Source organism: Urocitellus parryii, chromosome 6, assembly GCF_045843805.1.
Source record: "Urocitellus parryii isolate mUroPar1 chromosome 6, mUroPar1.hap1, whole genome shotgun sequence".
NCBI classification, from domain to species: Eukaryota; Metazoa; Chordata; class Mammalia; order Rodentia; family Sciuridae; genus Urocitellus; species Urocitellus parryii.
This window is the reverse complement of record NC_135536.1, coordinates 10,085,142-10,098,800: the sequence shown is the minus strand read 5'-3', so window position 1 is coordinate 10,098,800 and position 13,659 is coordinate 10,085,142. Positions and strand designations below refer to the sequence as shown.

General features: G+C 56.0%; 1 protein-coding gene across 3 annotated transcripts in view; it reads right to left on the bottom strand.

Moving 5' to 3' along the window:
- Syne3 (spectrin repeat containing nuclear envelope family member 3) overlaps positions 1–13,659 on the bottom strand; it is an 85,606-nt gene that overhangs the window by 16,274 nt on the left and 55,673 nt on the right. For all 3 annotated transcript variants that reach the window (XM_026411775.2, XM_026411773.2, XM_077799672.1), the window contains 8 exons: positions 10,569–10,751; positions 9,294–9,437; positions 8,307–8,441; positions 5,747–5,908; positions 5,450–5,622; positions 4,862–4,991; positions 3,343–3,504; positions 247–396 (listed from right to left, as the gene is read on the bottom strand). In XM_026411775.2, coding sequence (XP_026267560.2) covers positions 247–396; positions 3,343–3,504; positions 4,862–4,991; positions 5,450–5,622; positions 5,747–5,908; positions 8,307–8,441; positions 9,294–9,437; positions 10,569–10,751 — 1,239 coding nt within the window. The remainder of the gene's footprint in view (positions 1–246; positions 397–3,342; positions 3,505–4,861; positions 4,992–5,449; positions 5,623–5,746; positions 5,909–8,306; positions 8,442–9,293; positions 9,438–10,568; positions 10,752–13,659) is intronic.

Here is a 13,659-nt window from a genome sequence, read left to right as displayed (position 1 = left end):
GGGGTGACGCAGACAGAGCTCTCAGCATGGTAGGAACCGTGAGGCCGTTACCATGGTTACCGGGAGGCCAGCCTCATGGCAAGGGAGGATGGCCCAATGAGTTGACCTAAGTCAAGTGTCCCTCCCTGCCCCCAGCTGGGACGTGGATGTGCAGGACAGAACACATGCAGGCTATTGGCCCAGTGAGGCTGGGCCCAGCTGTGGTCCCTCCCTGGGTCCCGACACCTGAGCATCCTCAGCACCTACCAGCAGGTGGCTGGAGTCCTTGAGCTTGGACTTGTACAGCATCCAGCGGTAACGCAGATCCTCCAGCTCGTCCGAAGTGCCCCTGGCTGGCCCAAGACGAAGGAGGTTCTCGAATAGATGCTGACCTGTGGGCACTCGAGCCTCTAGCTCCTAGGGGAGAGGGCAGCATCATGGTGAGGCTTCTAATGGCCCAGACCGCCCACCCCCCTGGTAAGGGCAGGCTGATTGAATTGCCCTCGACAGAGAGGCCCCCGGGGAGGGGAGCACAGAACCAGTAACGTGGGACCCTCATGTGCAAGTGCAAGCCAAGGCCCAGCAATGCTCTGTGGAATGTTACAGAAAGACCTCCTGTGTGGAAGGGCAGCTGGACTGCCAGCCACTGTGGTCACTTGGCCAGCCATCCTAGGACCAGGTCCTAAAAGGGCTTGTCAGAGGAGTCGCCATGGTTACAAAGGTCACCCCATGGAACGTGCCTTTCCATCAGCATGATTTTGTTTGGCAGTTGGTGCTGGAGGGAGCCAGTTTTTCTATCAAAATTGAGTGCCAAGGACAAACCTCTTCACTCTCAGGACTCCTGGGAGGCCGTGTGATGTCGGGGAGGGACTGGGGCAGGAGCCTGGGTTTAAATCCTGGTTCTGGACCCTGATCGTGCCCCATCTTGTTAGCTGTGCAGTATGCGACCATTTGCATCGTTGCTCAGAGCCTGCTAGAATGTGAGCTGAACAAGAGCAAAAGGGTCTCGAGGGTGGAACTAAGAGCCGTTTCTGATATGGTTGGAGTTGGGGGCAGGGGTGGGAAGTGAGGAGTGGCCAAATCTGAGGTAGGAAGGAAGGGCTTCCTGGTGATGGTCAACTGGATAATTGGGAACAAACCTGCACTGAGGACATGATATTAAAGACATTTTTTAAACCATCAAAGGCTTAGCAAAAGAGTGAGGCACATCAGGTCAAAACTCAGGCAAGGAGAACTGGGGGTGCAGCTCAGGGGCAGAGCCCTGACCCAGCACATGCGAGGCCCTGGGATCAATCCCTAGCACCGCAAGAAACCAGAAACCCAAAACAACACGAAAGGAACCTCAGAGAAGCAAGCCTGTGTCAGGCCTGCGTTCACCCTTAGGATATCCTCCCATCTGGAAGAAACGACTGTGAGGCAGGTCTGTGGTTTGGCAACCTCCTCACGGGGTAGGGAGGCGGAGGTCAGACTCTGGGCTGCCTGGAGGTGGACAGAACAACTCCCCCTCTAGCTGAGACGCCTACAGGCTTCACCCTCAGAGCAAAGGTGAGCCAGCAGTAAATCTGGGCCTGGTGGAGACTGGCCGCCCAGCTCCAGGTCATCTTGTAATCCAGGGACCTGCAAGCCTTGGACTTGGGTTCAGTGTCCCAGAATGACTCAGCCTCCTTCTCAGCAGGAACAACCACAGAAAAGCCCTCTCTGGAGGAAGAGGGTATCCTAGATCTCAAATTACTCTAACACATATTTTGTCCACCACAACATTCAGCACAGAATAATCACAGCCTCACACAAATACAAGGCACTAAGGAGAAGAAGCAGTAGAAATAACACACATCAGAACCATTCCTAAGATGCCTTGGGATATTGATGCTATTAGACATATTGTAAAACAGCTATGTTTACTGTGCTCAAAGAATTAAAAGACTAGTGTAAACATTTGAGCAAGGATCTGGAAGCTAGCTAGGAAATATGACCCAGCAAATTGTTGAAAGAACCAAACAGAAGTTCTAGAGTTGATCATTAAAATTACAAAAGTTACACTCAATCGACATGTGTAATAGCTAAAGAGAGAATCAGTAAACTGGAAGACAGGTCAGAAAAAATATTCAGAATGCAACATGAAGAGATAAAAAGATGGAAAATACACAAGAGAAAGAAGCCAAGAGACATGAAGCACAGAGTGAGAAGAAATAATTTACATATAAATGACATAAGAGAAGGAGAGAAAAAAATGCACTAAAGCAGAGACAATGTTTTAACAAGATAGTGTCAGAGAATATTCCAGAAAGATCCTTAATCATAGAGTCAGGTGTTCAAATGAATCCCGTAAAGGGTTAAAAGATAACAAACGTCAGACTCCAGCATGTCATAGTGAGATTTCATAAAAACAAGGAAGAGAAGAGGCAAGCTGGAGTCTGGTGAGAAAGGCCTAGCATGATGACCTTGGGGTCTGAACTTGTTCTGAAATGTTTCCATTAAGTGGACAAGGTCACTCTTGTCCCCGTGGTTGTGGAGGGTCATTCTGGCTGCAGAATGAACCATGACCTGGGAAGGGTCCCAACAGGGAGAAGGGAGACCATCTGGGAAGTTAGTTCTACAATCAAGGTGAAAAACAGTGCCTAAACCGAGGCCCTCGCAGTGAAAACAGCCTTCAAGGAGGCGGAACCGAGGAGGATTTGGTGACTACTAGGGTCTGAATTCTTGCCCCTCCCCAAATTCATGTTGGAACTTTACTGCCATTGTAACAGTAGCAAGAGAACTGAGAGGTGACTGGCCATGAGGGGGAGTTAACATCACCCCCCTTCCTGGCCTAGGCCTCCGAGGGCATGGTCTGCTCCCACTGTCCCCTCCGACCTGCCTCTGCCATGGGAAGCCCAGGCTGCCCCACAGGAGGATAAGATGTGTGGTCCATGTCACTCTCTTCCCCACCAGCCTGCTGACCTCCAGAATTAGAGGCACTTGGTTGACCTTCATCTGACAGCAGACAGGCGAGGGAGCCCAGCCCTTGGCCTTCTGAATGGGCAGGAGCCAGGCTGAGCTCAGGGTCCGAATATGAGTTAAATACACAGCTGCTGTTTTCAGCTGCAAGCTGTTGGGGTTGTGTGTTACACAGCAATTACCAACTGATACAGGCGCCTAGAGACAAGGGCTGATATTCTTATTCCCAGGTAAGGAATAAGAAAAGGAGGCTGAGTGAAGGAAAGCAAGGAAAAGCTCTAAGATATTTGAATCCAAAAAGTTTAAGGAGCATTAATTCTACACAAGTGAGAACAGCTCACAAATGACTGTCAGGGCTCCCTGTTAGAGCAAACACACCTATGGGTGCAAAGCCCACGGGCAAGGGGTGGCTTCTTGGGCACAAACCTGCAGCTTCGTCTCTCTGGTCCTCAAGTCCTTGGCGGTGCTGGTTCTCATGGCAATGGTTCGAACCAGCTTGGAGTTTTCTACCTGGAGCCACTGCTCAAAGTTCCTCAGGAGCTGGGGGAAATCTTCATGGCTGCCTCCTTCTTCCTCCAGCAGGTGGGCCTGCAGGAACACACAGGGCCAGAGCTGTGGGGGTGAAAGAGGACCACTGGACACGTGGGCCTGGACGCGACTGAGGCAGCGGTGGGGGATGAGGACAGGGAGAGGCCTGAGGGGAGGATCTCTACTCAACATGGCCACATCTAGGTCAGGAGCATGCCTCAGTGTCACCTCTTACCAGGACCGCTATCCAGCAGTCACCCTTCTACCACTCGTGTACCCTGTGGCTGTGACCAGAGTGATCAGTCTAGAGCACAAGACACCTTCCATATGTGGTGTCACCTCGTGCCTCCCTGATGTGGCCTGAGAGCCTCGGGCTCTGGCTATTGTGGCCTCCGAAGGTCAAGCTGCCGCTCCTCTCTGAGCCGGAGCCTGCAGGCGTGTCTTAGCCCCTGGACCTGGGCTGCCTGCCTCTGGGTCTGGGCATGCACGGTGCCTCTCTCCCTCCTTTCTCACTCCCACTCAGCCTCCAGGGCCCATGCTCCCAGGAGGTGGGTCAGGTCCACTCCACCACAAACTCATGGCATCGGCCCCTCTGCCCACGTCTGCACAGTTTTGTAAGCTCATTTAACTGCCCACGGACCCGTCTTGCTCCTCAAACTGCACTAGAAAGCAGCATGGAGCCTGCTGGCGATGCAGACCCTGGGCCCCAACCAGGCTGCTGGATTGTAATCAGGTGCACGTCCCAGTCGCAAAAGCTCTGAGCCGCTTTCTAAGCCAATCCTCGGAGCACCGTGGCACTCAATAAATGTGTTTGGGTGGATGAAGGAAGGAGTGGGAGAATGAAGAATTGGATTTTCTTTTTCTTTTTGGGATGGGGTCTCACTATGTCGGTCTTGCACTCCTGGGCTCAGGGAACCCCCTGCTTCCGCCTCCACCCAGCTGGAGCAGGTGTGATCACTGCACTGGGCTTTGATGGATTGTTCTTGAAAAACAAGGAATAATGTTCTTTTCCACATGGCTCAGTGGTTTAAAGGCAGAAAGAGAAAGTGCTGATGATACCATGTTAGTTCTTTTCAAAAATATACAGCCAAGGCACAAAGATACCCCCTTCTCCTGTGATCTCAGGCCTAAATCCAAGGCCAGCAGGAAGTCTGTGACCTTGTCCCTGTCCTCCCTGCTGGGGAACCATCTAGGGATTCAGAGAGGGAAGGACCAGTCTGGCCCAGGGTTGCCCGCCACCTACCTGAGGCCCTCTCTGCAGCGGGCACCCTTGCTCTTGGGGCCACAGCAGGGACAAGTGAGATGGAATGTGGCCAAGGCCTGGGAGCTGAGCCCGGGGTCCCAGGCAGGGAGGGTGCCGTGCTGCAGACCCCACCCCACCCGGCACTTGGCCCTTCTCCCTGCTAGACACACTCACCCCACGACGATGCCTGGGCACGGGGTCCATGGGGTTGATGAGATACCCAGACTTTGGGATGTTGTTGGTGAAGACCAGCTTCTTCCCGGTGTCCACCTCTGTACTCTGCAGCTGCTGGCTTCTGATGAGGCTGGGAAGACAAACAACCCCTCAAGGTGGTGACGTGATGGGGACCCATGGGGCACTGGAGAAGTAACAGCCCTGGGCCTCAAGGGCGGCAGGACACTTCTGGGTTTCCCATCAACAATGAACCAGCAGCCATCCTTCAGGTGTGGCAGACGCTCCTGAGTCTCCCACGTGTCCCGTCTCTGAGTTGCAACCCCCCCTTCCCGGTCACACAGGTGCACGTGCTCAGGACACAGATAGGAAACTGAGGCTCACACCAGAGCGGGCTGGAGGCCGACCCCCCGCCAGGGACATCTCAGCTCCCCTGCCCCTGCCAGAATCACCAGGGGGCTCAGGTGTGGGGAGGTGGGCAGGTCCCTGGCACGACGCCTGGCTCAGAGCCCAGGCATCTGCTCGGAGCTCTTCCTGGTGGTGAGGGGGCACTGCCCCAGACAAGACTCAGAGCCAGAGAGGGCCTCTCACCTCAGTAGATGCTCCTCCAGCAGCCTCAGGGCCCGCCAAGCCTCCGCCAGCTCCTGCAGCTCCGCCTGGACCAAGGCCGCCCCCTCAGGAGAAGACTTCTCCATCACCAGCTGGCCGTGCGCCTCGACCAGGGGCAGCTGGGCCTCCTTCTCAGGGAGGTCAGCCAGCAGCCTCTGGAGGACGCAGGGGGACACACACAGTGAGGGTCCTTCTTGGGGAGGTCCCTGCTTCCCACTGTGGGAGCTTCAGCCAGAGAGGCTGCCTTTGGGGACGCAGGTGAGGGAGTCACCCCCTTACCTCCACCTCGGCCTCCAGGGACACAGCATCCCACGGGCCCACGTCCCGCTGGTGTGACTCCAGCAGCTGTGTGACCACAGTGACCCACTGCCGCAGCTCCTGCAGCTGGTGGCTGAAGGTGCAGTGCTCCCGCACGCTCTGCCGACACCTGTCCACGAGGTCCTGCAGCACAGCCGGGGGCCAGGGCACTGAGCACTGGAGCAGGCAGAGAGCCAGGCTCCCCCCAACCCTGCAGGACCCCAGACCGCCTGGGCCCTGGCTCCTCCCACAGCCAGACAGACACCACAGGCTGGTCCTCCCTGGGCACAGCACAAGGATCCCCAAAAATCAAGTCTGGTTCAAAACGCCTCCCGGCCTGTCTCCTATAGAAACAGCCAAGGGCAGGTGGGGCTGGTGTGAAAGGGCACAAGCACTTTTGCTCAATGGAATGTTCTAGAGCAGCAAGAATGGGCACGCCGCACCAGGGCAACCCTACGGATGAACCTACAACCACGTGTGGGGGTCCAGCACACACACAGTATGAGCATCTGTGTGGCTCCGTGAGCAGGCCTAACTGACGCTGGGTCCAGTCTGAGGTCAGGAGCCGGCGGTGACTGGCGGGCTTGAGGGAGGCTGGCGTTGCTCTGGGTTCTTTCTGGGTGCTGCTGAATTCGATCCGTTTAATTTAAGATTCCGCCGAGGTGCCCAGTAAGACATTCACTCTTCTGGCTAGGACTGGACTTCACCTACAGGTTTTCAAACAGTCTTGCTTTTTCTATTCCCTGAGGCCTGTTTCCTGGGAAACTGAGGCCTCGGAGGCTGGAACCTTGTTCTTATCTGTCTCCAGGAAAGATGGCACCGAACACAGAAGAAGGCCATTTTCCATGCTCCTGGTCACCCTGCCCGGGACCCTTTGAGCACCTTCTTCATCTCACTAGGAGCCAGTCAGACCCGGGGCCTAGCGTCCCCTTTCCTGCTGTGTCTCCCAGCTTAGGGTCTCGTTCTGTGGGGCCACCAAAGGCCCTGCCTTCCTGCGTTCCACAAACGCGGGCTGGCCCTGCAGGGTTCCAGGACCATGCCAGGGATGGGGACCCAGAGAGGGGCTGGGCATTCCGTGGGCCTCCAGGGGGGGTGGAGCATCTGTCCCCGAGGGCTGTCAGCAAGGGCGAAATGTTACCTAAAACCCCACTCCTCCTAGTTCTCACCACCCAATGCCTTCAGTGGCTCCCTACTGCCTAGAGCTAGGACCTACCCCTGGGAGACGGGAAGATCACTGTCTGGGGGGGGGGGCACGTTAAAACTCACTGGATTAACAAGCACTGAACATCCAAATAACAGGAGGGGCCGTTTCCCCTTAAATGAGTATGCAAACTGTAAATAAAGAAACTCGGTGGAATGGGACTGTCGCAGTCTGCAGTCCCTTGCTCCTGACTTCTGATCAACCTTGCTCACCGACTGGATGTGGGTACTGGAGCTGACTTCCGCTGCGGGATGGTTTCCTGTCTCTGGATGCCCCCTCCCTTGACCTTGAGACCACAAGCTGCTCCTGGGTTAGGCAGACTCCATGTGTCACCTGCACCGTGGGTCTCTATAGGTGGTGCTGTGCTCCCTGGAGACCCCTGGAGTGTCTGGCTCAATGCAGATGCCAGCCTCTCCAGGGACATGTCCCTGGTGTAAAAGGATGGGACACTGCACTTTGGTTTGATCACTTTTTATCACATTCCAGAAAACCGCATCCCAGGAGGCCGAGCAGGCACCACCACGGATGGGGCACCTGTGGCCGTGACCTGGAGGGAGCGTTCACTGACCATCTCCCCGTGTCTTGATGTAGTCACCTGGGAGCATTTAAGCATCAAAGGACACTATTTGATTATAACTATTTTTAAAAATCTCTCTTATATTCTAGAAAGTTCTAAATTGTCTGTGAGGGGAACTCACATTATCTATGGGCTGGAGATTGTAAAGAGGGCATTGAGCAGGGTGGGGTGCATAGGAGAACCTGCTTCGCACTGTTTTCTTGAAGTGTGGCTGTCGGACACCAGCTCGCGGCCTCGGGACTCGACACAAAGGCAGACCCAGGCCTGCACCTGAACGAATCAGCGCCCAAGTGGGGCTGCAGTCTGCATTTCCTCTTGTCCATTGGGGCCAGTTTGGAAGGAGTCTCGCCTGCGCCACACACGCAAGTGTCCAGGCGGCCACTAGAGGGCACTGCAGACAAGGTTCTGCGGCCCCGGGGCTCAGGGCTCCCTTTGCAAAGGCCTCTGCACGCAGGCTGCTGGGGTGGCAGCAGCTCTTCCCCCTCGCGGCCCTTAGCTCAATACCGAGTGGAGCCTTTACTTGCTTCTTACTGATTCATCTGCATCTACCCAACTAGAACGACCATCCCCAAGGGAGACAACGCCTTGGCCCTCTCCTTCAGGCGGCTCCGTTCGCAGGCCTAGTGCAGCGCCCCCGTGCTTAGGCCTCAGTAATCACCTGTCCCAAGAAGCTGGGCGGGAAGGGAGGACAGAAGGAAAGAGGGAGAAAGGCCCCAAGAGCCCAGGATTCTTGGTTGCCACTCAGGCTCCTCTGACGGCCTTACCTCCAGGGGCCTCTGCAGGGCCTGGTGGTCAGAAGTAAGCTGGTCCATCTTGTGCTGGTGGTTGGGGTTCCCCTGGACAAGAGGCTGCATGGCTTCGATCTGCAGGCCCAGCTCCAGCCCCTCTTCCTGCAGCCCCTGCCGTGCAGAAGGAAGGGCTGAGCGTCCTCCCTGCCCCTCACTGTGGAGGCTGATCAGGGTGGAGGTGGGGGTCAGCTCAGAGCGAGGGCCTGGGGTGGGGGCTTTCCAGGATACAGGGCTCCCCACACCAGCAGATGCACCACGTGTCTGGTCTTATCGGCCCAGCTCACAGCTGATGAAAAATTTAAAATCAGACCAAAATATTATGGAACATGAAAATAAACTCAGTAAAAGACCAGAGGACATCACGGAGGACAAAATCACTTAGACTTTCACTTGATGGCTACCTCTCCTTATGAAGAACCACACCCCAATTTCAGGTTTCAAGACTCAAACGCACCGGCGTAATATCTTGCAGAGAACTCTCACTCTATATGTGAGCTGTCCTTGGGTTCTAAAGATGATCTTTGGATCACATGTATTTTCAAAACCAGCAAGCTCCTTATCCAGCCAACCGCTATCAATGATCAGCGTGTGGGTTAAAATGCATACTCTCAATCTCAGGATTGTGTTAGTTAACTGAAGGCCTCTGGACCCATTAGGGATAGTTAGCAATGCAATTTTAAAAACCAATACCAATTTTAGGCTTTGGAACTCAGAGGTAAATAATTATGATTTTGTTAGGCTTCAGAATCTGCAGTTTGAAGGTGCTAAAGGCCCTGCTGAGGCCAGGAACCATCAGATAAATAAGCAGAAATTCCATTAATACAAAAAGTCAGATCTCAAGTAAGGTGTAAATCTCTGGCTCAAGCTGGCTCTGGCTTTGCTGGTTACTAGAAGAGGAGGAACTGCTTTTATGCACAAAAAAGTCAACCCTGTGAGGGTCGACTCGTCCCACAGACCCCTTACCTGCAACCTCAAGAGCTGGGCCTGTTTTCCAGGAAGGTCCCGCTGAAGCCCTTTCTCAGCTTGGATTCTAACTTGGAGGTCTAAGAGCTTCCTCTGTAGGGGTTCAAAAGCAGCCCCAAAGTCCTTGTGCTGATCAAGCAAACTCTGCGGAGACAGAATGAGCAGCTGCGAATTTAGAGAATTAAGAGCTTTCCTCAGGGGCACCTTGTTATGGACCTGGCACCCATAGAAGGCCTGGCTGCTCCTCCTCAGCACATTCTTGCTCCAGAAAACCTTCTTGGAGCCTTGCTGGGGTTGGGTGCCTCTTCTTAGGGTCCCCGTGATGTCCTTGCATAACACTTTGGCCACATCCCTCTAGAACAGGGGCTGGGAAATCCCTCCCCAAATCCCACCAGAGGCTGTTTACGTCTGCAAAGTGCTGCTGGACACAGCCGCATCCCTTTATTTACCACGGAGGCCCCGGGAAGCCCACCCTGCATATGCTGACCAGGTCACCACTGGCTCACAGACAGCCTTTGGACATCTCCTGGGGATTGTCCATTTGTTGGTTTCTGTCACCAGGTTGTAAATGTTTGGGGGTGAACTCTCGGCTTCCTTTCTTTGTCTCCCCAGCTCCTAAAACCCTGCCTGGCCCTACTAATGGAGGTGAGGACACAGGAGGTGAGACAGCAGGCTTGGGGTCAGGCCGCGTGGGGTATGTCCTGGCCCTGCCACCCTGGCCAAGAGCCACCACTGAGTTTCCTCATCGGTAAAACAGGGGGAAGAATAGCAGGTCCTCGTGGGTACCGTGGGTTAGATAAGATCAGGGGGTGACACTCTGAGCAGGTGCCCGGCCACAGACACTGCCCCACGCCTCGGAGCTGCTATCATCCCCCGCCGGCTCAGCAAGCTTTCATCCTGTAGAAGAGGAGGCTGTTCCCTGCATCCCAGCTGCATCTTGGATTGGGGACAGTCAGCGTGTCACTATTGACACCAGCCTCCAGCATCATGGTGGCTTAACATTTCCAAGTGCTCTCACCTGCGCTGGTCCCTCTACCAGCTCTCTGTGGTATAAGATAGTTCACTTTGATTGCAGTGCAGGGAGGGGACAGACAGGTGGCTAGGGAACCAGTTAGAGGGATCCTGGGAGAATCCTACCCAGTTTATGCAGGAGGAGCCTGAGAGAGTGAGGGACAGAAGGATTCGTCCAGGCCACAGCGGCGAGCGGCAGTCGTGAGCTTGGAACACCACCATACGGGCCACTCCCGCCTGGCTAGGCCCAGTGCCGCCCCTCACCTGCAGCTTGCTCTTCCTCTGCAGGAGGCTGTTATGCAGCAGGTCCCTGTCCCTCACGGAACTCGCCACCTGCTCCAGGAGGGCGCTGGCTTGCTCTGGGCCGAAGATGCTGCTCAGCAGGTCCGTCTTCAGCTGCAGCATCGCCAGCTGCTCTTTGAGGCGGGAGCTTTCTGCCAGGGCCGCCTGTGGGTGACAGGACCCCCCGGGAGGCTCAGCAGCGGGCCAGGAGCACCCGGTCCTGGCGCTGCCCAGCAGGAAGGGGCACCTCTGTGCAGGTGTCCCGGAGGCAGAGACCCAGACAGAAGCCAGAACTTCAGGGTCAAGTCCGAGTCTTCTCCCAACCACCCCACACCACCCACCTGTCACCAAAGCCGAGTGATAGTTCCTCCTTCTCCCCATCTCAGAAATCTGCCACCGAGGGCCACACACGCTGGACCATGTGGCTCCTACCTGCCTGTGGCCTCCCAGTGGGCACCGGGACTTCCCCGAACCAGCCTGACCTCTAGACAGAGGGCCTCCCCCAGCAGTGTTGTGAGGGGCCATGACATGGGAAGGCAGGAGGCTGCCCGGAGGGATCACCCCTCGGTGGACTTCTGATGTGCAGGGGCTTACCAGGCAGAGAGGGGACCTGAGGGGACTCGGAAGCCACCTCAGAGGATGGCAGCTGGCCTCCAGGACACCTGCACCCTGCACGGCCAGGCCCTGCCTGCTCCAGGAGGCCCGCCCTGACCATGCGCCCGGGAGTTCTGGAAGCCAGAGGTCCCCGTGTGATACCTGGTGATGTTACTGACACCCCCTCCCAGACCTGAGACCCTGAGCGAGGCTCGGGGCTGGGGCTGGACCAAGCCCTCAGGCAGATTGGCAGGTGCAGTTCCAAGGTGGGAAGTGCTGGGTGGTCAGTGCTGGCTGGGGACATCCGAGAGGGCTCCTTGGAGGAGCAGGTGCTGATGTCAGCCCCGAAGGGCAGCAGGCTGGCAAGAGAAGAGGGACTCAGCCACGCTGGCACGACCTGCAGATGAGGGCACCCGGCCTGTGGCAAGCCTCACAAGGCTGCCCAGCCACACAGCCACGCCCTGTGTTCACTGGCTCCAGAGGCTGCGCGGCAGGCTTAAGGGCACCTGAGTTTGGATTCCGTGCTAACTGGGAGGCCGTGGGCGGTTCTGAGCCTCCCTTTCCTCTTTTGTAGACCCTGCAGGGACGCGCCCCTCCTGGGGCTGGGACGGGGCTGGAAGGAGCCTCTGGGTGCTCCACACGAAGAGCACACAGAAGCACAGCTCTCCCCGGCTCCGTCCCTGACCAGCTGGGATGCGCCCCGTGGTGTCGTTCCCCTCAGTCCCTCGGAATGTGATCTCAGCTTAAAATGGGGTCTGTACAGAGTTAAGGTCATTAGGGTGGGCTGTCACCCAGGGCGGCCAGGGTCTCGCACCAAGGGCAGCTTTGAAGGTGGACATTCGCAGAAGGAAGGTGGGGAGGGGGTGGCCGTGTGTCAGCGGCCGGAGATCGGGAGACTGTCTCTACCAGCCAAAGGTCGCCCGGGGTCTCAGGCAGGGAAGGAGCCTCCTCAGAGGCTTCAGGGGGAGCACGGCCCTGCCTACCCTTGGTCCTGGGTCTGGAGCTTCCTGACAGTCCTCAGAAGCCACTTCACCAGCCAGAAACCCGAAGATGCGCAGGACACTCTCAGGCTAAAGCCAGGAGCCCAGCCAGGTCAGCTGAAGCTGGCCACTCAAGCCACACCTGCTAAAGGAACCCTCCCTCCAGGGGGTGGCACGGGAGGGCCACATGGAAGGCACCAAACAGAACACCTGAGCTCCTGCCCCCCCTGCTCCCGCCAGCGGACCTGGGCTGGGAGTCCTGGGTCACCTGGAGAGACTCCACTTGTGCCCCGTGCCTGGCAGAGGCCCTGGTTGCTTTCTACCCGGTGGAAGGAGGAGGTGGAGACGGGATCCTGGCAGAGCAGGAGAGCTCTGGGTGGAGTCGGTAGCCTGAGGCGGGGCCTGGCCCTGTCCCTTAAGTGTCTGAGACCTTGAGCAAGGGACTGCCCTCTCTGGGACCTGGCTCCCCTAACAGCCCAGCAACAACAATAAAATCAGTTCTTCCACCTCACAGAGCTGTTTCTAGAACCTGGGTGAAAACAGACAAGGACATCAGACAGGAGCCCTGTGCCCGCTGCTCCCGCCCAGCCCGGCCTCCCTGGAGAGGCCTGACCTCGGCCTCCACAGAGCAGCCTGACGGGAACAGGCTCTCTGACCTCTCCCTGGCTCCAGCCAATCTCTCCTCTGCAAAATGAGATGCACAATGGTAAAAATAGAAACACATTTTATACGTAAATATCCAACACACACTAATGATGACAACAAGGCTTTGGGAGCAGCCTCACTCTCTAATGGTGGATGTGTTAAATTTCCAAAGTGCAAAGTCTCACGGCTGCTGCCGAAGATCACTTTGATTTGAACTGTTTTAAATGTTGCTGAGAAAAAAAACCAAATGTGTACAGTGAGAATACCAGAGACACAGGCCCAACTACACAAAAATAGTGATTAATTAGTTAAACTTTCTGCCTGTCAGGGATCATGTCCCATGGAAAAATCTAGGTGGATCCCACCAGATTTACCCAGCACCAAGGTTTGTGGTGCACAAGAAATTCACTGACGAGCATCTCAAAAAGATGACCACGGAGCCCTTGGAAGGAAGGGCCGTGCTCTGTACTCAAAAACTAGGGAGACAGAAAACAGAGTTGTGTGGCAACACGAGCCCCAAATGGAAAATCCTCTGGAGCTCCAAGACGAGGGCCGTGGTCTAGGGTCAAGAAATGCCCTCCAGGGCGGATACCTACAGGGAAGGGAAAAGTGCTAGAGATAGTGTCCCCACAGGGCAACGGTGGCGCTGCGGCCTGGGGGACTCCTGTTCTCTGGCAGGTGGGCCATCTACAGTCAGAAGGAACACTAGTGTAAAAAGGAGGCCGACACCCGGCACATTTTTGTGTCCCTTTCCACTCTACCCGTCTACGACTGGGGACAGAAGCATTCGGTGGACTTCAGAGCTCAGTGACGGCAGAGAGCAGTGTTGACAGGTGACCCTCAGTCTCTGTGGA